This window comes from Betta splendens, chromosome 1, assembly GCF_900634795.4.
Source record: "Betta splendens chromosome 1, fBetSpl5.4, whole genome shotgun sequence".
NCBI classification, from domain to species: domain Eukaryota; kingdom Metazoa; phylum Chordata; class Actinopteri; order Anabantiformes; family Osphronemidae; genus Betta; species Betta splendens.
In genome coordinates this window covers 6,903,242-6,930,650 of record NC_040881.3, presented here as the reverse complement: position 1 = coordinate 6,930,650, position 27,409 = coordinate 6,903,242, and the positions used below count along the sequence as shown (strand labels likewise).

The 27,409-nt window shown below is 50.7% G+C and overlaps 1 protein-coding gene across 5 annotated transcripts; it reads right to left on the bottom strand.

The window, feature by feature from the left end:
• Positions 1-9,939: 9,939 nt before the first annotated feature.
• On the bottom strand, positions 9,940-27,409 carry sh3gl2a (SH3 domain containing GRB2 like 2a, endophilin A1). 5 transcript variants are annotated; one of them, XM_029149529.3, is made up of 12 exons: positions 26,327-27,409; positions 15,709-15,777; positions 15,198-15,270; positions 14,978-15,121; positions 14,777-14,910; positions 14,547-14,705; positions 13,772-13,875; positions 13,535-13,650; positions 13,221-13,235; positions 12,764-12,775; positions 12,129-12,140; positions 9,940-12,001 (listed from the first exon to the last, which is right to left on the bottom strand). In XM_029149529.3, the coding sequence occupies exons 1-12, from the start codon at positions 26,369-26,371 to the stop codon at positions 11,805-11,807; spliced, it is 1,080 nt and encodes a 359-aa protein (XP_029005362.1). In that variant the 5' UTR covers positions 26,372-27,409; the 3' UTR covers positions 9,940-11,804. The 5 variants fall into 5 exon arrangements, with proteins under 5 accessions (XP_029005362.1, XP_029005373.1, XP_029005367.1 ...); XM_029149540.3 differs by lacking the exon at positions 12,764-12,775; XM_029149534.3 differs by lacking the exon at positions 12,129-12,140 and having other exon boundaries at positions 26,327-27,408.

The window sequence follows — 27,409 nt, the reverse complement described above, 5'->3', positions numbered from 1 at the left end:
GACTTTGTGTCTCGCACGCGGCGCTGGCTGCAAACAAAGACAAACAAATGAGACATTTGAATTTGAACACTTGGCTTTAACCATTTGGTGGCTGCGCCTCTACAGGTGGCGGGAGGCTTTCAGTGGGTGAACGCGGCGCTGGTGATGGAGATAAACAGGCTGATTGGAAGGAAAGGTGTGAGGATGTGATGGGTTCATTCCCTTCAGTCACTTGCTACAAACGGATATTGTCCATAAATTAATGTTATTTCAGATCACCTGGTGTTTTATTAAACCTGAGGGCTGAACGTTTATTATTATTTATTTTGTTTGCAGCTGTTTTCCATATTAAAGCTGAAATGCACACGTAGTGTCACGTTTGACACTTGCATCTGTAGCTTCTTACACTGAAGTGATTGATTCTTTTCCATAGATTCTGATGCTTGCATTGAGACTATGATATGATTCTTCTGTTACGTGTTGGTTGGAATCACCTTTCAGGATGAAGGTTTTAATTGCTGTTTGAACAGGACTCGTGTTCTGTGTGTGTGTGTGTGTGTGTGTGTCTGGAGAATGAGTCAAAGCTTCTTGTTTGCATTAGCAGCTGCAGGGGCTTGGTGAGGATGCAAAGTTCTGACGGTTGACTTGCTCCAAACTCGGACCAGTTTACATAACTGAAGCGCTGCAGTGCCCGGGGAGCCTGCCGTTAAATCGCTGTGTGTGTGTGTGTGTGTGTGTGTGTGTGTGTGTGTGTGTGTGTGTGTGTGGGCCGTGAATATTTCGAGACATACAGAAAGAAATGTGGATTTGGGCGACTAAAGGCTCCTGTCCTGTCGTGAAGCTGGGATGAATCCAGGAGCCTTCGCTGCAGAGCTGACGCTGTGAACCGGCTTCACCACTTTTACAGATCTGTGGCAAATCGGCAGCGGGCATTTAAACCACTGCGGCCTGTTGGCTGCGTGATGTCACACGGCAAGTTTTGTTTAGTTGCAAAGTGAACCTGTGACACTTCCTGGTGAGGCATGATGGGTAATTAGGTGTTTCATGATAACGATCTGGTTCCACAACCAAACAACGCTCTTTCCCACGCATCGACACTGCAAACACCACTAGTTTGTGTAGGGCAGATTGTGATCTTTTTGAAGAAGACAGGGTGAATATTTAAATGTTAACAGAAATGTGTGAAGTGACATGTTTTCATTAAGTCGTCATGGCTGCTCTTCATCCTAGTTCAAAGGTGGAACTTTATTCTGTCAACGAATATCTGGGAGCGTGAACTGATATTATTATTTACTATATAATATGACCCCCCCCCCCCCCCACACACACACACACACTCTCACATTTCTAGCCGCCGTAAAGCATTTTTGCCTCATGCCGTATTGAAATGACACCTCGTAGGAACTAGTTCTTTTGGAGCAGAAATCTTCCTCCAGGCGTAAAGTTCCTGACACGGCCCGACTGGCATCACTTCCGCAGCTGTTCCACAGTCATTTAAATCAGTCATAAAACTACCGTGTAACATGTAGGACGCGGTTCCAGTACCGCAGGGTGTGAATTACCTGCCGACGCTGAAATTCTCCCTCATGGGCCCGGTTGGCAAACACAAGCCAGGAACATCCGTGTTGGGCTGCATTTGTTATTGTATTCATTGAAAAATCACCAACATGTTTGTTTGTCAAACTCTCAAAGCCTGGAAATAACTTGATGGCACTTATAGATAATGAGAGAAAACTCCGGCTTCCTTCTAGATTCACAGACGTGTCGTGTAGGTTTTCCATCAGTAATCGGGCCATCGGCTGAGGGTCCGGTTCTCTCTCTGACTCACGCACTGACTCATCCGCCGCTTGATGGACACACTATCTCTCTCCCACACTGTAACACAGCTCACAGCTCTGGTCACGCCTGGCTGCAGATGTCAGTGCGTCTGTGTCAGTTGGGCTCGGTTAGTACGGATGTGTCAACACCTCATTGATGCCTCGGCCCGGGCCGCTGCGCGTGAGCATTTTTTCCCGTGCCTGCACCTGAAAGGAGCCTCGCTTGCACAATGAGATCGCATGTGAGGACGGCGCAGGGAGCCGAGCGCCGTCCTGCTTATTTTGTTCTACTTCGCTCGCGCGGGTTCCCTTCTCCCCGTGTGGCGGCGGCGGCGGCGGCGGCGGCGGCGAGGCTTGTTCCATGATGCTGTGCAGCGTAAACGCATGCAACCAGTCAATGCTGCAGGAAATGAGGCTATAGAGATATTTGCATCCACCGGCTTCACCGGCTATTTTTTTTAATTGCAGCAACAAGTGACAAATGAGCGTAATTGCTGCTTCGCTGCGGGTGTGGACGTAGTTGGAGGCGCACAACGAGGCTTTGTGCGGCGCGGCTGACAAGCTTTCACCGCCGCCTAAATCCTCCGACCGCCGAGCAGGAAGACACAGGCATTCTGCGGGCTTCCCGCTGAGTCCTGGAGCCGCGGCGTCGTGTTTTCTCAGCTGTCAGCTCTCTGACATGTCTTTCTGAGCTTGGCAGGCGAGGCACCTGTGGAAACGGCCTCGACCCCCTCCAAACGCACAACGTCACTGAAGCAGCGCTCGAACTGCCGGTTCGTCGTACAGATGATAGATTGTGATCAAAGAGGGAGATTATTATTGTAATAAAAACACGAGCAGCTTTTAATACAAATAATAGGGCTAAACACAGTCCATTCCCCTTTTCTGAGTAGTTGGGAACCTCGCCATGCGTCTGGCCACACTTTGCCAGGGTTCCATTACTGTGTGTACGAGTTGAGCTGGTTATTTTCGTGTCAGGTTGCGCTTTGTGCCATGAAACGCACGCCGTGCATGACTTGAGCCAGAGGCTGAAGCATGACCACTCAAACAGGATGTGGTCCACCGGTGTGAGTGTGCGCGGACGTGTGGGAGAGGCTGCAGGCTCCCTCGCTCGCTCGCTCGCCCGATAATCGTAGGAGAGAGAGAAACCCAGACTGGTATGCGGCTTCTTTCCAGTGCCACCTGTGTGTCTGTTACTGTGGGATTTGTACCTCCTCAATCACTGACACATGTGGATTATGTGCGCTTAAGGCAAAGAGCCGGTACAAGCCACATCTTGTGTGCAGGCAAGCAGCCACTCAAACAAAGCATATCTTCCCTTTGTGGGCCCGATCTCCTAGAGATCACCTACCAGTGTAACTGCTGCAATTAGAGCCGATAAAGGATGTGTTTCAATGGAAGCCACCCCGAATGTAAATGTAATTCAATTAATAGGTACACAGACTGTCTCACAACCGGTTTGAGCCCAGTGCCAGTTGCGCCGCGCTCGTGAACCCGTTCTCCTGCCGTGAATTGGAAGATAAGTGGTTTTTGCGGTTTCGGATGGCTCCAGGCCGGTGCTCAGCGAAGGCAGGAGGCAGCCGAGCCGAAGGTGCAAACGGGGGTTAAAGGTGGGTCAACGGTTGTGCAAGCGTTGCCAGTGTGTGAGTGAGCTGTAGATGGAGAGAATGAACAGTGTTGAACAACACTGATCCGCTTGCCTCATCCCTCTCTCTCTCTCTCTCTCTCTCTCTCTCTCTCTCTCTCTCTCTCTCTCTCTCTCTCTCTCTGCAGGTGGAGCTGCACCAGAACAGCTAATTCTCCTTCTCATTGCTCTCGCATGTTTTGTCACGGTCCATTCGCCATCAATGCCGTGAGGGGCTTTATATCGTCTTACATAATGTGCTCTGTGTCCGTCAGTATCAATAACTGGGACGGAAGGACAGAGGTCGCTGACGGAGTTCCTACTGATGGAATCTGTGTTCAGAGAGATTAAAAGCCTGATCACTAATCCAAATATCAACAAGGCAGACACATTTAAAGCTTCGATGAGACGGCCACCAGCAGATGAACACCGTGATTCAGAGATAATATATTACATTATCTTATTTTTGCGGTTCTGTGTTGGCAATAAGGTGTCATGCTCCAAAGTGATGGGAGTGGAAGTAAAATGTTCCCAGGACGGAGTAGATGTGCAGCAACAGTGTTTTCCTGTGTGTCCATGGACCATGACTGACATTTTGAATGCACTTATATTCTGTAATCTTCCTAAATCAGTGTTTCAATCGTTGCACTTGTTCCTGTTTGTTTCCTCTTTTTTCTTGTTTAGTTTAGTAATTGCATTTTCGAGTGTGTTGTTTTCATAAGAGCTGATAAGAAACGATGGCTCACAACAACTTGTCATTAGCTGTAGTTCAAGGCCCAGATCTGGTCTGAGAGGCTGCAGTCGACGAGGGCGTGTGACAAATAGGTCAGCGTGTGGCATTCAGTGAAAATAAAAGGAATTAGTCTGGATTAAGGTGGACGCACACGCTCTATCGGGCCGTAATCTGCAGGCAAAGCGCTCTGAAAGCAGTTTTGTTCCGTGGCATGAGGCTTTGCTGCTCGACAAGTTCTTCAGGATTCTTCCAGGATAGAATAGGTTTTATTTCGGTGACTGGGATCAAACGTCCGTGAAGACTCAGACAGACCCGACACCAGGTTCCCAGCGCGAGACCAAATAAAAGATGAATAAAAAAGCACCTTAAAACGAGGAGAGCTCACGGGTTTGCGCTCAAACAAAGCAGCCAAACTCTGGTGCACAGAGCGGGTCGAGCTGCATAATGGCAGCGTGAGGGTGTGACTATCTGTGAGATTAAAGCAGGAGAATAGATGTAGGAACGCAGGTTCCCCAGCCTGCGTCCCCGAGGCTCCTCCCCCCCCCCCCCCCCCCCCCCCCCCCTCCTCCCCCCTCACAGCAGGGAGCGACAGTATCTGCAGCAGCAGCAGCAGCAGCAGCAGTTTTACTTTTCGTTCAGTGCAGCTGTGATGTTATGATTGATAAAAATGGATTCCAACCCCCGTCAGCTTAATTGATTTGTTTGTGTATCAACTTTTTGTTAGAGACGCCATTTGAATGGACTGATGGATTTGCACACCAAATGTTGGTCCATTGTGGTGTTTTGCATGCAGTGCGGCTGCCCTCAACATGACATGAGGCTTTTCCCTCTGCTTCACTGTCACCCTCACCGGAATCTTTCCCAAATAATACACCTGAAGAAAACCAAATCAAATATTCACTTTTGTGTGTAACAATATTCTACTAAATGTTTTTAAATATTTTCTAACATCATTATAAAGCTCCAATTATTTAAAAAGTTATTTGAAACTTTAAATTGTTATCTGCAAAATACTTTATTTTACTTTCACTTGAAATGAGATATTATTATATTATAATATTATAGATATTAATATTCTTCAAAATTTATAAACAATTAATAGAGAAATCTGTGAAAATCAGGAATGAGAAAATTCTGTTTTGTTGAGGAGGAATAAATCCTCAAGGCCGAGAAGTAAAATGGCTAAGTTGCGTAGAAAGCTATGTTTTATAATGACATAACCAATATATTGTCTACTCATTGTCGGTTCTTAAAGTGCTGCTGGCTGCGATACTAATATTAATGTAAACAAGTCGATTTATTTATTCAGTCAGAAATGTTGAATCCAACTTATTGCTGGTGTGATTCTTGTGGACGCAGTGTATTTTTGAAGTCTACACGAATACAATAAATTTGTTGCTTTTCGCTTTTGCATCTTCGCTCACAGACACATGTTCAGATGTTCACAGGCGCAGTGCACATGATATTATGATTTGTTTGGAGATCATTTGGATAATAGTATTGAAATGACAAGTGTAAATGGACCTGCGCATGATTGCGGTGAATGCGTTTTCTCGTCTGACGTCAGGGAAGTAGAAATAATGTGAGTACGGACCACGTGCAGGACACTTTCTCTCTTTGCCGGACTTGACCCGACTCACCCCTTGGAGTGGGCGAGCCGCTTACAGAACCAGGAAGGAGCAGTGACCCGGCAGAGGCGTGTGGGACCGGCGCAGCCCCTCCCTGTGGCTGGTTTCAGTCCCACCTCCTGCTGCTGCAGCCTCGCAGCCGTCCGGCCTGTCTTTCTGCCTCGTTTGTCATCTCCAATCACTTGCTCCTTGACAGACAGGGGTATTAACTGCTTCTGTGTGGTGCTGAGAGCTGAGCTTTCCTCCTGAATAGAGAAACTATGTGCGAACGCCACAGGAGAACATGTAATGACACACACAAGCGTTCTCCCACCAGCAGCTGCTGCTCGGAACCGTGACTGTGTGTGGATCCTCTTCTGGGTTGATTTTGTCCCCACTTGTTTTTTCATTGCTGTTTTTATAGACTTTTATCGGGCCGACGTCTCGGGGTGTCTGCGTTAAAGAACGCCAACGTGTAAAAACTAGTGTTGGATGAACTATTTAGCTTATTCACTTGAGTGGAGGAAGGAATTTTTAATAAAACATCAGAGATAAAAAAAAATCTATGTAGTTGTTTATACAGTAATTAATACAGTACAGTCATTTATTGAAGAACATCCTCCAAATCTATGGTGCGTCAACTGATCTATATACTAATGTCACTAATGTGTGTAGTTTAGTGTGAATCCAGGCTTTTAGGGAGAGTCGCCATGTTTCTACAGCCGCTCAGGAGGGACAAACCACACAAGGCCGGACCTCGAAACTGGCCACGAAGGAGCCACCACAGTGCTGGCTGCTTTAAACTGAAGCCCATTTTCCTACATAAAAAACTATTTTCATTCAATTATAGTCCAAATATAGTGTGTTGCTGTGAGCAGAGTGGAGCAGTGAGACTGGATCACTGCTCCACTGCTCACTATTCACAGATGGGAACCACTCCAATAAAGTCAAACGCTTTCATTACATACAAGCATATATACAGGGAAATCATGCTAGCGTGTTTGTTGCTTTGCAGTATTGGATTGAGTAGCAGTAGAACCAGTATGCACGCAGCATCACAGGTCGGGGAGGCGCTTGTTGGATTGTTTCCTCGGCCTCGCTGAGTATGTGCAACACGCCTGGAACGAGTGTGGGTGTCGTGTGGTCCCTGCGGTTTGGGGTTGGCCAGAAAATGCATGCGAGCCGCCATTCATGCATTAAGAGCCGAGGTTGATGCAGCTGTCGAACATGACGGAGCGGCTGGCTGCTCTGCCAGTTTAAGCTTGCCGCGGCCGGCCGAGAGTGCAGCACGCGAGCAGAACCGGTCGCTGAGCCTCGCCGCGCGAGGCCCGGTCCGGGCGGGTTTCCTCAGCGCGCCGCCCTGATTCAGAACAGGTCACAGGTCAACGTGGATTCATAAATAAACAGTGACGAACAGTCGTTTGACCACAGATGTGCCAGCTGTGGTCAAAGGTCATGTGGTGTTGGACCTGCGGCGCTGTGAACGTGGCCGTGTGGGGCCATTAATAGGAGCAGGAGCTGCCGCTGCGGTGGAACAGCGTCCAAGCAGACCACCCACCAGGAGACAGGGGCTGAGGAATGCTTTTACTGGATTGCTTGTCTTTCCCCCCTCTTCAGACCTACAGTGTGTCTGTGTGTGTGGACATGAGTCAGACATGCCATTACATACATTATCTAGAGAGAGAGAGAGAGACAGGACGAGAGCGAGTGAGAGTGAGCGAGTGAGTGAGTGTGTTTTGTTCTGCGTGAATGTGCATTTTCCACCTACACCAGCGTATCTGTGGTTACTCATCGACTCAATAAAAGGCATTTCTGCTGAAATGATTTGCTGTGTTCATGACAAGATATTATTGATACAGGAGTTTGTTCTCTCCACTGTTATCAAAATTTGGTTAAAGTTAAAAAAGTTTTTTTGCACATGTGTAGTTATATGTATATAAATATAAATATTTGTGTATGTGAGTGTATATTCCAATTATAATTTATTGATTTGCTACAATTAAAAGCTGCTTTATGTGGTATTTGTTGGGTTTTTGTTGTGTAAGGTCTTAAACCTTGTAAAGTGTCTTACATTTTGTTGTGAATTGGCAATAATTAAATAAAACTGAATTTATAGAATTAAATTTTTTATTTAAGCTAAAACTGTGTTTACAGGAGATTCAGAGCATGCGTTGACACTATGTTTTTCTCTCAGTCTGTGAAACTGATCAAGTCAATTTAAAGCAATGTTTGAGAGACTATAGAAAATATTGAAAGTACTGGACTTCAGTGAAGTGACATAATTGATGATGAATCAAACAGTCATAAAATCACACATTTACCAAGTTACTTAGAGCAAAGAGTTTGACATCTTTTAACAGCAACACTCACACAATGTCACAATCATTAATCACTGTTTATTTGTAGTTTTAGTTTTATTGTTACCCGAAAATTAAAAAAAATATATATAATCAATTATACTTTCTCACAGCTTCATATTCTTGTTTAAATGAAATAACTTAATAATTGAAATGTTAAAAGATAGCAACTCTGTTTCCTGAGATCAACTAGTTGATTTTCTCAATTAAACAAAAAAAACATTCTTTGAACGTGTGCATATTAAAATCTCATTTTTCAAAACACCTAAATAAAATAAAACAAGCATCATGTAACATAAGTGAAATATATATGTTTAACAGGTCAAATGACCCCAGTCAGTGTTATGAATGTCTATTATATTACTGTATTAATATCATGGGCCAGCTGGTTTAGATGGAGCTAATTATGAGGAGCTATTACACAATTTAGTAGATCAATGAAAAAATGTAAATGTTAATTGTGGAACAGTTCTTTCCCCTTTCATATTCGTTTGCTCTTGGTCTAAAAGAACACCATGCTCATTGTAACAGACGCTGTGCATGAAGGACTCGCTGGCTCCACGCAGCTCCGCGTTTACCTCCACCAGAGGCCTTTCCTCAGCTCCAGCAGCGCGAGGCTCCGACACGAAGCTGGCGCGGTTTCACGGGCGACGTTCGCCGGGAGACGCCCTTTATCCACAACATCCGCCCGCACACCTGGGCCTATGCCTGTTACCGTGGCTGCTGATTGGCCCCGGCGCTTGTCGTTTCATCCCCGCTGGCAAACAGGCTGTGTCTATATTTGCCGTGATCAGCGGAGCGAGCGGCCGCGGGGCGTGTGACCGCGAGGGCGACACGCTCCGGTGCGGCTCTAAAGAGGCTGCAGGACGGATGCGCAGCGGCGCAGCGGCGCAGCGGGGGGCGAGAGAGCGGCGCGTGAAGGCAGGGTGTAGCCGGTGGATGGTGTAGATGGTGGCGAGAGATAAAAGGGTGGGGCCCTGAAGGTGTCACCACGCATCTGATGTGTAACTGTCAAACAGCCCTGACCTGAGGTATCAGATCAGTTGCGATCAGCTGTGACAGCACTTACTGCCTTTAAACATCACACATGGCGTTGGTGCGAATACTCCAAATGTCAATGTCCAAAACCTATTCTACAAAATTCCCCATGTTCATTACTGTACTGTTTCTCTAATGCAGTTAAAACATTATCATTAATGGAGTAGTTAAAGTCAGCAGGTCAGGTTCTACTGATGTCATTTGCCTCCTTAAACCACAAGCTTGGCCCAAAGTCATGAGTGGGAACTTTTTTTTTCTAATTGCATGTGATTTTGAATGAGTCAAACCCAAGACTGTAAGCTGCTCATTCAAATTTGTAATTGTGCATTTAATTGTCCCAAACTGTAGCGCATCAAGATCTAATTGCCCCTAATGTTTTCCAGCAGCGTATACTTACACTTATCTACAGAGCTTGAGCAAATTGACTTGCTGATACCAACTGATTTATGGTGTTTACCGCAGCTCCGTCGTAATTCTTTATTTGTAAAGGTTCAACAAAGTTTGGATTGCATATCCCATCTTACACATTCGCAAGTTTCATATTTTTGCACCTTTAATGATGCTTGAACCACCTGTCAAACCTGTGTCACTATTATTAATGAAACACGTGTCATTAGGTCACAAAAGGCTCCTCGGGAATTGAAAAGTTTCTTCCAGCAGATCAAATTCAAGTCAAGTGTGTGTGATGAAGTGGGAAAACTAATCTAATCATTTTTATTTATATTTTTATTTATATTACTAATTTATTTCAGTTTGGGTGACGCGGGTATGAAGGAAAAGGCAGTAACCATTTCTCTGTATTTATTTGAATAAATGACATCGACGTTTCACATGTTGTCTTTACATCAAGCATACGGCCTCAGGATCCAATGCAAGAACAGAAAACAAACAACCCACAGACCTGTCGTGTGCAGAGAAGCCAGCGCTCACGTCGCTCCTGGAGAACATACTCTATATATACATCTAGTCTTTATGTGTATAGTCTGTCACAGTTACAAAAATAAGATACATTACTGTAGATGCGCCACTTTACACACAAGGTGAAAACAAAGCACAGAAAAGCTGTACAGTCCTCATTGAGGGCAAAGATACACACGATTGTTAAAAAAAGTGAAAGAGAACAAAAAGGAATCAATTGTATCACCTTAAAAAACACGACCTCATCTCTCTGCCTCTTTCTCTAGTCAGCTACTGTAAGTACCGTCTGGAAAGTTGTGCTTCCCTTTAACGAAAACAACACTGAATATGAGTCACCTGTTGATTTTGCATCATTATCAGTAATAATAATAATAATAATAATAATAATAATAATAATAATAATAATGAACTGCGCTCGAGCTTAAAGACGGTGAGCCGGGTCAGAGGTCGTCCGAAGCCCCGCCCCCACGCCTCAAAAGTGCAAATACACACAAAACACTTGTAAAGATGCAACACAACAACTCACGTTGTTTAGCAGAAAACCCAGACGGAACAACTACAGTCTGACCGTCAAAGAAGAAATGGGCCACGCTTTCCGAACGTGTGACTTGACACAGAGAAGAAAGTTGTGTTATGGGGTAAGAAGTAACGTGGATTGCATCATCAGGATTCCCACAGACTCACTGTGACAAAAATAAAGTATTTCTGGTTCCGCTCGGCCGCCGCGTGCTCGTCAGGGCGCGCGTGTGTGGTTGGTTTTACACACGGCTTCGCTACAGAACGCCGAACAGCGGCTGCACGCGCTGCTGCAGAGAGCCGCCGCCTCGCGCAGCGCGTTCCCGCGGTCGCGATACGAAACGCGTCAGGGGACTGAAACGCACGCGCCGCCCTCTTCCCGCGTCGCTTTCAAGCTGTCGCGATTTCACAACTCGTGCTTTTGCACCTCGTGCCATCGCTTCACTAACCGCCGACTCAGATATGAAATATCACACACCTAAAAAAAAAACAAAAAACAAAACCAACGTCGCCCCCGTTGGAGCTGCCGCCGGGGCCTTTGGCGCCTAAATCGGACGCGGCCAATCACGCGCACGTGTCGTGCAGCAGACAAATCGAGTGGCTTTTCCCTCGACTACACAGAGTTGAAACGCTGAGGAGGTCCCTCGGACAGAGAGCCGTGCTGGGCCAGGTTCGAGAGAGGAACAGGAAATACAAAGCAAAAAAAAAAACAGCGCAACGTATTTTCGTAAGATAAAACATTAAACCATGCTAAGTCAAGCCTCTAACAAACATGAAGCTTTTGTTTTTATTATTATTTCCTACAACGTGAGAGACGAGTCGCTATCTACTGCAGAGGTTTCCACGTAATACAGTGAAGGTGATTTCTCCGAGGTCGCTCTAATTAACTCGGACTGACAGCGAACTTAAAGCACAGACAAAAGGAAAACTGAAGCCTGAAGGAACCTCCTGGGATGACGGGAAGCAACAACACAAATGCTTTTTCTTTTTTTTTTTTTTTTTTTGCTGAGTCAGTACGTACTCTTTAATTCACTGTCAATCTCGCTCACATCTTCAATCAAATTTGCGTTGCTGCTGCTGTACTCCGTTAACCTGGAGTAGTGGGTAGTAGGAATGTTTAGGAACAGGTTACTGGGAATACTGGCGGGAGGAGCTGGAGGCCCGGGCGGGGGTGGTGGTGGTGGTGGTGGTGGTGGTGGTGGGGGGGGGGGGGTCCTAGTGCGGCAGCGGCACCAGGATGTCCACGTAGTTGATGGGGAAGAAGCCCGAGTTGCCGTGCAGCATCCCCTCGTACCAGTTCTCGTCGATCTTGTTGGTCAGCGTGATGATGTCGCCCTCCTTGAAGCCCAGCTCGCCCTCGTTCTCGGGCTCGAAGTCGTACAGCGCGCGGCAGCACGGCTGGTCCATGGGGGCTGCAACAGAGCGAGAGCATGCGGCAGCGGTGAGCGCGGCGGCGGCGGCGGCGGCGGCTCGAGGCCGGACGCCGCGCACACATTTAGAGCGGAGCAGGCGCAAAGCGAAAGCTTGTGAGGCGCTCACCTGGAGACCTGGCTGAGAGGGGGGAAGGAGAGAGAGAGAGAGAGAGAGAGAGGGAGGCCAGAATGAAGAAGACATTAGAAAACCTCAGAGACTGAAGTAGCAGTAAAGTGTGTAAAGGAGTAGTTCGGTATTCTGGGAGATACGCTGATTCTGTGTCTACGATCACGCTTGAGGCACGACTGTCATTGGAATTGATCCAGTTAAAGGATCAGAGCGCAGATTTAAACCTCACGGGAATTTCAGAGGGGTTCTGCAGGTCAAAAGTGTGCAAGGATGGAGAGCCGTGTGGGTGTTCAGCATTGTACTTTTGTGTTTCATCTGAAGTGGTAGCGTAACACACTATCAATTCAGAAATCCTTCATCTTGGCTGCAGCTCTATTCCTCTTACATTGACCTTCTCATAAATAAACAAATATGCTGATTTCCCAGAATGTCGAACCATTTGACTACCTTGATGTCAAATGAAAGACGGACAAATATATTTAGAATGAAGGGGGAAAAAACCCAGTGTTAGACAGAAACGGCACTGAAACGAAAATGGAGACAGGGAAACACTTCCACAAATGTCCTTTAAACGGAGAATGAAAAGACGAGTGACAGAGAGACGTCCGTCTCCGCCCGTCACTCTTTCTCACCTGGAGATCTTGCTGCGAGAGGGAAACAAGAAAACAGGACTTTAGCAACGGTGCTTTAAGATGGAACAGCGACGAGTTCATGGAGTGATGGAGGGCGAATAAAGGACAAAAAGAAGGAGAAGAAGAACAAGCTGGAAACAAAGGGGACGAGAGGACAAAGAAACGGGGGCAGAAGAAGAGCGGCGAGAGCGGAACAGAAACAGGAAGTGCTCGTCCGCTCGCCGTCACGCTGCTGATTTGACCCTTTTACCGCTCGGGTGCGACGAAAGGACGCAGAAATCAAAAGTTAAAGAGATATCGTCGTATCTCTGGGGTTTTTTTGACCTCGCTGCGAAGAGGGGGGAGGAAAGCGCATGAGGGCGGGAGACAAGGCGGCAGGTCTGAGGTCAGTGGGAATGAAATGACAGCGATCACACAGTGAACATGTGGACAGACGTGTGAGTTGGACCTGGCTCACCTGGAGACCGCGCCCCTGGGGAGACAAAAGGGCAGAGAAGCAGGCGTTACTGCGGCACTGACGGGAGGTCTGACCGCCACAGACCATCACACACCACAGCGGCATGCTGGGAAAATTACATTAGACCCACGACAACTGCCATCGATTCTCAAACACGTGCAACAGGACCGGTCGCTATTTCTGTTTCAGACACTCATTTGAGAATTAATGGGCAAAAGTAAAAACACAAAGAAAGCAGGTCCAGAGACCCGTCCTGGTGCTGTGGTTCTGCGCCAGGACCGGCCTCTGGTTCCGGTTCTGGTTCCGGGCCTCACCTGGGGAGCGGGCGCTGTGCACGCCTCCGTTGTGGTTCTCGCTGATGCTGAAGTCCAGGGAGGTGCGCGGTTTGGGGAGGAACTCTTTCCTCGGCTTGTTGGAGGCTTCTCTTATCCTGAGAGCGCGAGACACGGTCAACACCGACAACAGGCCAGAACCAGAACTGCACAACGTGTTCTACGGGGAACGCCGCCGGCTTAAGTGAAGCCGGCGCCACAAAAAGCACAAGCACCGACCGTTCGTCTATTTTGCTGGAGAGCTGCGTGAGGATCTCAGAGGCGCGGGTGTGGTACTGGGTCTGAGCGTGGACCAGAGCCGCCAGCTGGCTCACCTGCTCGATCTGGAGACGCACGCACACACACACACACACACACACGCACGCACGCACACGCACACACGCACGCACGCACGCACGCACGCACGCACGCACGCACGCACGCACGCACGCACACGCACGCACACGCACACACACACACACGCACGCACACGTACAAGCACGCACACACACACACACACACACACGCACGCACACGCACACACAAACACGCACGCACGCACGCGTACAAGCATGCACGCACACACACACAGACACACGCACGCACACGTACATGCACACACACACACGCACACGTACAAGCACGCACGCACGCACACACGCACACACACACAGACACACGCACGCACGCACACGTACAAGCACGCACACACACACACACACACACGCACACGCACGCACGCACACGCACACACACACGCACGCACACGCATACACACACACACGCACGCACACGTACAAGCATGCACGCACGCACACACACACACACGCACGCACACACACACACACACGCACACGTACAAGCACGCACACACACACACACACACACACACACACACACACACACACACACACGCACATGTACAAGCACGCACGCACACACACACACACGCACACACACACACACGTGAGCGCTCCACACCTGATAACCAGACAAACGCCGCGTCGGCACTCACGTCGCTCTCCAGCAGGTTGAACATGCTCTGCTCCGCGATCTCCTTGGAGTCGTCGAACTTCTCCAGCGCCTGCTTGATCTCGTCCTCCCCCACCTTGCCCTGGCGCTTCTTCTTGTAGTCGAAGTCCAGGCGCCGGCCCTCCAGCTTCTTCAGGTGGTGCTGCGGAACAGGAAGCCGCGGCTCAGTCTGCCGCCCGGCACCCGCTCCATGGGGGCGCTCGGCGCGCTCACCTGAATCTCCCGGATGTCCTTTTCATGCAGGCTCTGCAGGGGGTCGATGAAGTTCTGCTTGACCTCCATGTCCAGCGCGTCCTTCACCTCCCCCAGCTCGTGCATGGCCTCGCCGGCGTCCATCAGCGCCATGCCTGTCAACACACCACCCCGTCAGCGCTCACGCCCTCCGGCACCGGCCGAGAACGCGCCGCCGCTCACCGAAGGTGGAGTCGTCTCCCAGCTCCCGGCCGAACCTCTGCATGGACTCCCCCAGGATGGTCTCGGTCTGCGTGTAGCCCGGCCCCTTCTCCTGGCCCCGGATGCGCGACATGGAGTTCATCATGCTCATCTTGGCTCTGGTGGCTGTGGACACAGGGCTCAGATGAGCGCTAGCGGGCGCGACGCCGGGTTCAAACGAGCCGCGGCAGCTTTGTGTCACCTGGGTTCGGCTGCAGATACTCGGTGGTCTTGGTCATGATGTCCATCAGCGCGCGGGCGGTGACTTCCACCCGCTGTTAACGTTGGGGGGGGGGGGGGGGGGGGGGGAGCGAGAGAGAGAGAGAGACAGAGAGACAGAGAGACAGAGAAAGAGAGAGAGAGAGAGAGAGAGAGAGAGAGAGAGAGAGAGGCGGAGCAGGAGCAAAAACAAGAGCTGAGAACACGCACAAGCACAAAACAGTCTTCATTTCCAGGAAAGTTGAGCGTTTGTGCAATAAAAAATTTAAATGTTTCTTTGTTTATTTTCATCTCGGAGGATTTTACCAACCAATTTAGTTGTAAATTTAGAGCTTGCTGTTTGCTTTAAAGAGAGACAGGTTTAACGATGGAGGGAAACACAACACAACTCAGTGCGGCTCTGAGAGCGGTTCGCTTGAACGACGGCGCTAAAGGTCGTGAATTCGTTTAAAGCCTCTCCGCCGCGTCGCGCTGGGAACACACTCGACTCTTGCCTTTTCCATTTCGGTGAAGTCCTCATCGAGCTTCGTTCCTTCGGCTCCTCCAACCTTCTCGCTCACTTTCTGCAAAGCACAGAGGAGAAGCGGCGTTTGATATTAGCATCATGAACCAACACCAGGCACGTTAGCTTAGATCAGGGGCTACGGTTAGTGTGAGTCCATGAAAAGCACACAGCGACTCATCCTCGTTTCTCCAATGATCCTCAACCCTCCTGCAGCAGCACCAGAGCTCATCTACAGCTTCAGGGCTGTGGAAGTGATCTCCACGTCAGCGCCAACGAGCCTCAACAAAACAACGCCTTTTAAATGAGTCTCACTTTCTGCTGCATCAGATCTCATCCTACAGAGAAGAAGAGTTTGGAGAAGCCGAACCTGCTGCAGCAGCGACACAACGCACAGACAAATGACTGGACGCAGTGAAGCAGCAGCTCCAGACGTGGCACCGAGCCACATGCACAGATGAAGACCCGTCCCCTCACTCCTCCGCGAGCTGATCATATTTTCAGCCCTGCCACCGTTGGGCCCCGAGGGGCCGCGATCTGGCACAACGAGGCCAGACGAGGCCCTTGGAGGATGGAGGGAGGGAGGAGAACAGGCTCCGAGGCAGAGTCACACTGAAGAAAACACGGAAGCGAAGGTCAGTAAACGCACCGAGTCCTGGGCTGAGACACAAAGCGCTCACTGTACGCGTCCCACCAGAGACTTTCATTTTTATTTAAATGTCCCTGTCTTTGTCCAATTGAGCAAATGAAAATATCAAAAGGAGCTCAGCAGCTGGAATTAAGCCACCGAGGATCTGTGACAGGGCAGAGCTTCACACAGTGAGACTAAGTCTGTGACAGCACGGTTTCTGAGGGCTGAGGCTCCGAGAGGCGTCTCAGCAAAGTCTCTGCTGATCCCCATGGCGAAGCAGCGCAATGTCCTGACAGCATGGCAACACACACACACAAACACACACACGCACGCACGCACACACACACACAAACACGCACCCACGCACGCACACATACACGCACACACGCGCACGCACGCACGCACACAAACTCGCACGCACGCAAGCATCCACGCACGCACGCACGCACACACCAACACACACACGCACGCACACAAACTCGCACGCACGCAAGCATCTGCGCACGCACGCACGCACGCACGCACACACAAACACACACGCACGCACACACACACACAAACACGCACCCACGCACGCACACAAACACGCACCCACGCACGCACACATACACGCACACACGCGCACGCACGCAAGCATCCACGCACGCAAGCATCCACGCACGCACGCACACACCAACACACGCACGCACACACGCACGCACGCACGCACACAAACTCGCACGCACGCAAGCATCCACGCACGCACGCACACACAAACACACACGCACGCACGCACGCACGCAAACTCGCACGCACGCAAGCATCCACGCATGCACGCATGCACACACAAACACACACGCACGCACAAACACACACAAGTCCACAGTGAGCTCCGTTTCCTACGTTCGCTTCACCTGCACAAACAACATGTCGATGCCGCGTCTTCAAAGCCTCCCTGAGCGAGTTGCCATGGAGACGGCTACCTGGCCCGGCCCGTCTCATTATTGGTACCAGCGCGGACGAACTTCCTGTTGTTCCTCTCATTACTTTTCTCCGGGACCGTTTCCTTTTATCTTCTCGCAGGCGTGACAGTCCACCGCTGGAGGAGATCATCGCAGTCTGACAGACATTCAGAATGCGCGCGGCTGAAGCGAAGGCGTCACAGACTCAACAGTCCGCTCAGTGACAGGTTTTTACTCCACTGTTCACATTGTTGGAATGAAATGTTGGACCGTACGTCGCACCGACGCACATTTTGACAGTCGTCAGGTCTGAACTACTTTAATCAAATGATTCTGAATAATTTCTGTATAAAGAGCTCATAAAGACTTGGCTTCAGGACACAGAGGCACAGGAACGTTTGAGTCACGAGAAGCCCGTTTTTCCCAGCTAAACGGCTGAAGAACCACAGAGTGGCGCCTGTGGGGTCCTGGCTGTGAATGAACACGAGCTGCGGTGGCTGCCAGCAGCGCACACACAAAGTGGGAGCAGAGACGGAGCCAACGCTCGGATGCCTGCGAGCTGCGGAAGCGGCCCAAAATACCTCACACACACACAATTAGGAACTACACAACATGTCGCCTCCGCTGGTCACGACGCAGATGAGCGGTGGATGTGGTGGATGTGACCCTGGGAGCCGACCTCTGTCTGTCCCCGTCCAGCCCGTCTCCCGCTCCTCTTCCCTGCCCCGCAGTCCTTTCTGTCTTTCTTCACACTCCGAGCAGAGGAAGGACACAACAAAGACACGCAACACTGACGCAGAAGGCTGGAGGCCTCTGGCTGTGGCTCAAACGAAGCTTCCAGTCTCCCCTCAGGCTCCCGTCTACGTCCTCCGACCCAATCAGACCACGTTAAATGTGCTAAACCCTCCCAGGCCTGAATCTCAGCATCAGCATCATCACAAGGGTCCCTCAGCACAGTGTCCCTGCTCTTTAGCTATAGCTAAAGTGACATCTCGGTAGAAAACATGGAAAAGGGGGGAGAACGTCCCCCAGCGACGCCTGAAGACGCTGCTGGTAAATACACCTGAGCTAATGCTATTACAGCGCTGACGAGGAAACCCTCTGACACGGAGCCTCCGCCGTTGCTCTTAAACACACGTCTGGGATTAGACGACGCTCTGCTTTCTGTAGTTTTGTATGTAAAAAGAGACACAAAGCTCTGTCCCTGGCCGCTCAAATCGAGTTGTGCAAATTCATAATGTAGTTGCAGGAAAGCGGGGCTCCATCTGCACACCTCCCACTCAGACCCGCTGTTCGTACTGTAACGGCTCCACCACCATCATCCCTGTATTAGTGCTGGTGTCGGTCACGTGGTGTCCAATGTGAGACCTCCTCCCTCCTCCTGTTACTGGTCTAATCCCGGTTGGGCACACGGAGGCCCGTGCTTTAAATACACCCAGGGTGGAGGAGAGAGATTAAAAAGGACGAGAGTGATTAGTGAAGCTCTTAGGAGGACGGGCCCGGCTACAATGCTAGAGGAGGATCAGCCTCCTCCCGGCGCCATTAAAACTACCCCCCCCGTCCCCCAAAGGCTTCAAAAAAGTGTCACAGAGGAAAAGTGAGTCATTTCCGCCTCTTAAGCGACGAGAGAGGAAAATGATGATAGACGAGGTGTAACAGTGAACCTCCAGAGTCAGAAAGAGCCGATAAGAGCCTCTTGTCCTCCAATGGAAAAGACAATCCAGTACCATTAAGGTCAGAAATCGCCCTCACTGGAACCCTCGCTGCTGCGATGGAACCTGGACTTTACACCACAAAGTGGGGTGGGGAGGCGAACGCAGCGGGACGTTTTAACACCAGGCTCAGAGACCAGAGGAGGAGGCTGAGGGTGACGGCAGGTGGGCGTGGCCTCCAGCATCCGTCCGCTCACCGACCCCCGGGCTCCTTGAGCGCGCGGCTCACGTGATCTGGCTCGTAAGCCTTACGTAACAGCGGGGATGAGTCTGCAGCTGGGGAGACGCGTGCACGCACTCCAACCCGCCCGTGCGCCGCTCGCCGCGGACGGGGGAGGGGCGGCACCAGCTGGCGCCCTGTGTGCGAGGGGAGCGGGATGGAGGGGAGGCAGGCGCTGCATGAATGACGGCTGCTGAGCTGCAGGATGCAGCGACACGCGCTCCGTGAAGTCCAGCAGCTCGGCCCAGGAACCAGGACCCACCTCCAGGCCCCAATCACTACCCCGTTCACACGCGTTCAGCTAAAATCGCCAACCAATCAGCACAAAGGATTCGCGCGTTCTCCTTCCCTTTCTACTCGTCAATTTCCAATTCGGACGAGTCCCCTCAGCAGAGCTAACGACCTGTGGAGGACCTAATGTCGTGTTTATACAGCTGGTCTAGTGATGTCATTTTAATATCGTTGAGCCAACAGCGGCGCGGCTTGAGGCACCGGGGGTGTAATGATGCCGCTGCGTTGGGTCGTAAAACGGAAAACATCAGCGCTGAGGACAGTTATGAGCTCGGCTTCAGACCCGCGCGCTCTTGTGTGTTCATAGTGCTGTCAGAATGAAACATCAGCACCGCGGATCAGCGTGTTTATTATTCATAAGAGTCACAGCAGCGTAGCTATAATTACGTGCAGGGTGGAACCCCCCCACAAACAGCTGGACGGCTGCAGGCCAGACTGGAGTTGGACCCAGGACCCAGAATGAATGCTTTCACCTGTGAAGGAAGCTCAGGAGGAAGAACGTGATGCAGAAGGACAACCACAACGGTGCCAGAATCTGGACCTTCATCCTACAGATATGAGAGCAGACGCCAAAGCAAACCACGCTCACTGTGACGTGCAACCACATTCATCACGTTTCCATTTCTAAATTCAGCAGCAGCCGAAGAATGGATCCTGGAGAAAACCAGCGGAGGAATCAATAACGGAGCCGAGAGCAGATTTCTCACACTCTGAACATGCACCAGAGCCAACAGACACAGTGTTGGTTCATCCAGCAGCTAAAATACTCAATAAAGAAGATGAGCGGCGTCCTGTTTGTGTGACATATAGTGTCGCTATTCACTGCTTTGATGAATGGTGTCAGTGTATCGTGTTGAATATTTTCATAGAGTTCATAGTTTCATTATATGTGTAGTTTATATAATCACATTATACTCAAGTTTATTCAGTCTAAAAGATTAAAGCTCCTTTTCACACGTCTTGAAATGAAAAGGTGCTGAGACATTCAAGTAGCTCCACAGTTGAAGTAACATTTACACTGAAATGCCAGAAGCTGGAAAAGGTCAGAGCCTCAGCCTGAGTTTTAGAAAAGGCGCCTGCTTGTGTTTGTGACCTCGAGTGTTGGAAATAAATAACAGACTCACACCTTAGAAGTCATTTTTCACAATGTAGAAGGAATTAAATCTACTTTGGTTCTGCTCTATATGGAAAGATTCTAGCGTAACCAGTATTAATTAGTATATTCTTCTTATGTGAATTTATACCACATACGGATCTCAACTCCTTGAAGAAGTCTGTTAACAGAGGTTTGCGCTGGTAAAAACATTAATCTCATCTATAAAATGATGAACACATAAAGCAGAAAGCGAATAAATGGCTCACATGCAACAGAACCTTAAAGCACTATATATTATTATTGAGGCCAGAGCTGAGCTTGAATGTGGCTCCTGCCTCTTTAAACCCTCATCCCTGCATGTTTTTCTGCCTGCGTGGAGTGAAGTGGTTTTATCAGCCTTAAAATCCCCAGATGGGAGCGACTATGATGAAAACAGCCCCTGTGACCCGTCACATGCCGCGTTTGGCCGCCTGCTCCACACACGGCTCCAGCGCCATGCAAAGTCACTGCGCTCTGATTAATGGGAGTGTAATCCCGGACAGGCCGCTCGCTCGCAGCTGGGCGGGTGTCCGTCCGTCCGCCCACGCCCCCGCCGGACGCCGCTCCCCTCCTTCGCTCCCAGCAGCCTCCTCTTCCCACCTCCTCTACAGTCGGCCCCATCGCTAGCATCTCCCCTCCTGCTCTGCTCCTCTTTGTGTCGCCACCAGCACATGTACATGGATGGATGGCGGATTCACTTTATCCAGTTTTTATCCAGTGTCATCATCAACGCTTGTTGAAGGTTAAGATACATTAACCGTCCCATCAGCTCAGCTTGTGCTTCCTGCTGCTTTTTCTACATCAATACGGAATAGAGTTGAATAATAAATAACTGCTGCTGAAACCAATGGGCACGACCACTCGAGCTCTGGCCTTGATCTGGAGCCTGATGGTGACATCAGATGAAGACCTGCTTCAGTTCATGTGCACGGCCTTGACTGCTATTGGCTGATGTGCTTCGGTTCAGACAATGGCTTTTCACCTCGAGTGAATTAAAGTACACGACTGATCGGACCTTGTACAAGGTCTGTGGGAATGGGATCACATCCATCCACGATGATATTGTGCTACCGTTATATATCTATGTGGACATCACGTCAGCAGCTGCAGTGAAAGCCAGTAGCCTGGTAAACGAGCTCTGAGGAGCGAGTCAATTCGAATGTCCTTGAAGTAGCAGCAAAAACAAACATCGCTTCCTCCCTTTCATTAATATTCGAGGAGAGAATCCTTTTCCTAATTCCTAATAACAGGTCCAGAGAATGTCCCTCTCCACCGAAAGTCATCCTCGTCTCTCCTGCAGTGGGTGATGTGAAGAATATATAATATAACAGGCCTGAATAAAACCTCAGCGACGGCCTGAATACTTACAGTACGCTGAGAGAGAGAGAGAGAGAGAGAGAGAGAGAGAGAGAGAGAGGGCGACCAAGAAGGGAGCGGAGGAGAGGAACCACAGAACCTCCAGCAACTCGGCCTCAGGATGAGGACGACCGAATCGGCAGGTTCATCACTGAGCAGCTGGAAACGCGACCGCTTCATTCACGTTCCTTTTGAATCTGATGACCTCAGCTCTGCTGCTATTCAAACGTGCCGGTGGCACGGAACGACAGGAGCAGCTAAGAATAGGACAGGACACGGCGTGCCGTCTGTCAGGAACCTGCAGAACAAAGTGAGACACGGTGGATGCTGCGCGTTCACGTGCTCATTATTTACCGCTGAGCCGCGGCGTTAACGAGCGCCAGGGTCACGAGACGGGTTCTCTTCAAGTTCTGCTTTCGCAGGGTTCCTGAGGATTGGGTCAGAGGTGACGTTTAGCATAGCCGCCATAGAATATCAGCTTCTGCATCTGTCAAAGGACTGACAGGAACACAAGAAAACGACAGCATCACGCGCTCAAACAAAATGTCTCCTGCTCCGTGGGGACGCGGAGTGACGGTCTCAGTGACAGGAGACGGAGGAGCAGCTTCGGAGGAGCGATGCAGAGCGGCTGCAGCTGCTGGACGCCATCCAGCGCAGCTTCGCGTTTGCTGCATTGCCGATTCGCATTCGTACGTGGAGGGACTTCCTGCAGACTTCCTGGTGTTTGCCTGGGCTCAGTCCCTCCTGCTGCTCCTGGCTGATTCCTCCTCCTGTCCCTTCGCTGCTCCCACTGTACCCGCTCCCGTTGCTTTCCTGCCCCCCCCCCCCCATCTGTTATCTCCCAGCTGGATCGGTTCTTCCGCTGCAGTGCAGTGGCCCTAGTCGGGATCCAGGCGGGATGAGTCACCCACGCAATCTGCTGCCCCCGACTCCTCCGGGCGGCAGCCACATCCAGGGACCCACTCATGTCCGCGCTGGTGCACGCTCACGTGCACGCTGCGAGCCTTCACTCCAAGAGAACACTGGGATGTCGGTATATTGTCATGCAGAAACAAGAAACATTCTCAAGAAAAACGTCCCAGATACTTCTTTTCTTTTAGGTCACATGAAATATCTCTGATCAATTGAAAATAATCCACACAAACATGTGTAGTTGTGATATTAGTATTCAACACACACACTGGGAAACCTCTGGTCGAACCACGGCTGAATACTAAATCAAGGCTTAGTGCTCTACTGTTCGCACCCAGACGGGCTCCAACCACCACACTGACACAGAGCTGCAGCATCACAGGGACGAGCTTTCCAGCTTCTCCTGCTGCATTTTAAGATCTCTGAAGCAACAGCTTCTCCGGTACCAATGACTACACTTTTAATCTCCACCTGGAGATTTTCATCATATATCACATCTCCTTCCGCCACACTGCGTGGATTCAAAGAGATCGTAAGGGCACTTTTTAATTGGCATTTACATAACTGGTGCCCAAGAGTCAGTGGCCCTGTCATCTTAAATCAACCACTGTGATTAGAGCCCTATTTAATACATTATAGCCCAGATGGTCCTGAGCTGCATAGCTCCCTGCATTCAGCACATGATGGTCAGAGCACACACACAAAGTCGTACTATTCATTGAACGGTGGGACCGATCTGTCTCATCTACATATTAATCTGTGTGGGGATAAAAAGTAGTGCATGTGAACAGGAGGCACCATTTGTGAGTGAGATGTGTTTGAACCATCAGGAAGCAGAACAAGCGTTTTAGCTGGACTGTCTGCAGACAGGCCAAATGCAGCTTTCTTTCATTTCCTCCTTCTACTGCAGCTTCAAATAACCGCCGCGCCTTCAGCACAAAGCATTTGCAGCCATAGACGTATAAAACTGGAATTTTAACCCAGGGTTTGAGTCCAGTGTAACAGCAGTGCAGGTAATAGAGTTCAAAGCCTCCCTCCATGGGAGCAGAGGCGTCACACGAAGCATCTGCTCCACGCGTGACTCATTTCACTCCGAGGTAAAGACGACTCGTGACGTAACGCGTGAGCAGTCGTCACGACGAGCAGCGCGTCGGAGGAATTCAGGCTCGGCTTCAGCAGCACGCAGACATATTTATGTGCAGTTGTCTATAATTAAAATCTGTTTCAGCCGGCAGAGCTGTATCACTTCATAACAGCCTCCATGGTGAGGATAAGTAATGGCCGCCTTGTGGAATAAATAAATGAAATAATGCAATTGCTCGTGGACCTGCTGAGGTTCACCCTTCACGCCCCGTGCTTCCCCGCCTTTAAAAAGGACCTCTATTATTAATGCACCGCACTGAGCCTCGATGTCCTTGGTTGGAGAACGGGCAGAGACAGAACGAGGGAGAGAGAGGGCGGCGTCTTCCATCAGGGACAAGCGTGACCGTGCGAGATGAAGTCCTGGGATTCGCGAGCGAAGGTGAGAGCGAGGTTGTGTGAGCACGTGCGTCCGTCCGTCCGTCATCCTGAGCAGCAGAGTTCAACGGCGCCTTCAGATGAAGCAGCGCTGGGAGGAGGAAGGGTTTCCGGCTGTCCGCTCAGGTTCAGACAAAGCCGCGCTGCTAATTAGCAGTTAGTGACGCAACGGGCTAAAAGTTTAGGATGTGCAATCTGTTCCCGTCGACATGTGGAGTAAAGTGGTTTGACGCCGCGGTGGCGCCTCGCGCCATTATTGATACCAAGACCAGGAATAGGCCATTAAGACGCTGACCTGCTGCTTAAACCAAAATAGCTTCTTTAATGTAGCGAGGCTCGTCGAGCATTTACAAACACTTCATGCTGGAACATTATCCGTGTGCAGAGGATCTCCTCCATCGCTCGGCTCCTGAAGCCTCGGCGTCTTTGTGCGTCTGCTAACTGACTTGCTGGCGCTCTGCTTCTGCAGCACGACGCCAAACAAACGGCGTCGGCGCGGCCGGGCTTTCTGCCAAAGTATTATCCGAGTCTTTTAAATGCCCGTGCTGGACCCTTGATCTCCTGAGCACCTCTTCCTCTGCGCAGGGGTCTTACTACAGCACAGACAGCATGTGTCTATACGTGGGGGCGACTGGCCAGATTGCTGGGTTGCTGCCTGCGAGTCTGGGCATGGATTACAGGTTCCAAGTAAGAGAGGAGGGGGGCTTGGACATGTGGTCTGTGGGTGGGGGTGGGGGTGGGGGGGCGTCGATGCACAGTGACAGCCTCACACTGTGCATATTCACACATGCGAGTGCTCGCGTGCTGCCGATGAACGGGTGCGGGGGCGGAGAGCGGGGCTCCGCTAATGGGTGACAACGGGCCCATCACACAGAACGCAGGGCTGCACCCTGCTACCGGTCGGGCTCCAACGTGTGATGAAGATGGCTTCACGTCCAGAGGCGGTGACTTTTAACATTATTAGTGTCGCGTTCAAGTCATTATCCTGCCCAGGCTGGGAATTACTCACAGAGGTTAAGGAAGAAGCAAAGTGGGAGCGGGGAGCACGTGGGCGTGACTCACTCAGGGCTCGTGTGTCCTGCTTCGGGCCTGAAGCTGATCGTCAGTGTCACCGTGACTCACTTCCTCAGAGCTGCCGACCTCTCAGCCAAGCACAGAGAAGCTGCAGGGACCGACCCGACCACCGAGGCCCCATTCCAGACCTGCATGGTCCTAAATGAATGGTGGCTTTCACCCCAAGCACCAGGGGATGGAATAAACGAGTGGGCTCGCATCTAATGCACAATGATTTAACTGGATCTGCAAATAAGCCCATCGCTGCTGCACCGCAACGGGATAACGCTCAGAGGGCACGGAGATCATGGCGTGCGGGGTTTCCGCCAACCATTACATAACACCGCATACGTCGGAGCTCCCGCAGCGCGTCGGCCGACAGAAACGCCGATCCGAGCCGCGCTTCGTGCAGGTGGAGCCCGCAAGCTACTGCATCAGTGCGGGCGGCCGCAACGAGCCGCGGCGGCGCCGGATGGCGTCGGTGCGCGGAATGTCATCTGAAGGGTACCGGGAGGAACTGACGCGTCCGCCATCACACCTCCCGCCTCCCACAAACTTCCCGCTGAAGAGCCGCGGTGCAACTTCCTGCTACGCATCAAATAACCGTGAAATCAGAGGCCGCGCAGTGAAACGCGGGCGATAAATAATTACGATGGTGCAATGCTGCACCGCACCGCACCGCACCAGGGTGTCGAGCGACACGTTTCAGCAGCGCGCTCCTGATTTAGAGGCAACGCACGAAGCACTACAGCGACTACACGCACGGCCATTCGACGGTTATCCCGCTCTCCGCCGCTTCCCATCAACGGGACCTGGCGGGTGCGACGTCGCGTCCTCTCACCTGAGTGGCTTTGTGGAATTGCTTCTTCAGCCCCGCTACGGACATGGTGGCTTCACGGCGGCCCTGGCTGGCAACGTGAGTAGAGGATGCTGCAGGTGGAGGAGGATGAGATGTCTGGCGGTGCTGTTCCAGCCGTGGCTAAGTCCCGTCTACGCCGCTCCTGACCCGCGGGATCTCCTGTGAGCGGGGGGCTGACTAAGCCCCGGCACGGCTATTGGACGTCGGCGCTGACGCAGGAGTGAGCGCCGTTTAAAGCGGCCGGCTCCTCGTGCGGCTGGACTTCACACCACGATAGACCGTCCTGGTCTGAAGGGGGGGGGGGACTGGGAATGTACGAGAATCTAAAATAGGTTTCAGATTCTCAAGACATCGAGGAAAAAAGGAAAAACATTACCAGAACACAACAAAATGAAACGCAAATCAACTGTTTTCAATTGTGACGAAATAAAACGAGACAAGCGCGGGTCCCTAAACTCAAAACGAGCCTGAGTGACTCGTTTCAGGACCATGGACAGCGCCAACATCAACGAGCATGCGAGTCTCCCACGCTTAAATGAAGCGGTGGGTTCGATGAGCTCACAGTCGATAGCTGCGCTGCGGTAACACGAGCACCTGCGCATTGAGCTTGCTCCTTTATTATTTAAGACGACCTGCTGGATTTAAGTGTGCTCCTGCTTATGACTCTTTTAGCAGCATCTACCGTCATGTCAGGACTGAAACAGCTGCAGAACACGTGTACACCGGAAAACGCTTTTCGGCTGTATGTTTCTTCCCCAGAACTCAGACCTTTGCTGTCGCTGTCGCTGTCGTCTCGTCACGCCCATTCTCGACCTCATCTCAGCCATCGCGATATTACCTGACACCGTTAAATGTCCGCATCCGGAGCCTGTACCTGCGAGTCGGTGCTGCGGATAAAACGGTGGAAGTCATCCGCGCGGTGTTCGTCAGTCCCGACACCAGATGGTCGATCGACTGTGGCAGACGGACGCGTGGCACATTACAGCCCCGCAACGAGAACACGGGGTGACGGTCACCAACTAGGCGGAGAGATCAGAGTCCAGATTAATATGTGGGAAACCAAGT

What these genes read in the sequence shown, in the direction of transcription:
- sh3gl2a (XM_029149529.3), bottom strand. Translation starts at nt 26,371, where the DNA reads ATGTCCGTAGCGGGGCTGAAGAAGCAATTCCACAAAGCCACTCAG. An exon ending in AATTCCACAAAGCCACTCAG is followed by an intron (nt 15,778 to 26,326) that starts GTGAGAGGACGC and finishes TGTGCTTTGCAG; the next exon opens with AAAGTGAGCGAGAAGGTTGG. An exon ending in ACTTCACCGAAATGGAAAAG is followed by an intron (nt 15,271 to 15,708) that starts GCAAGAGTCGAG and finishes CAACGTTAACAG; the next exon opens with CGGGTGGAAGTCACCGCCCG.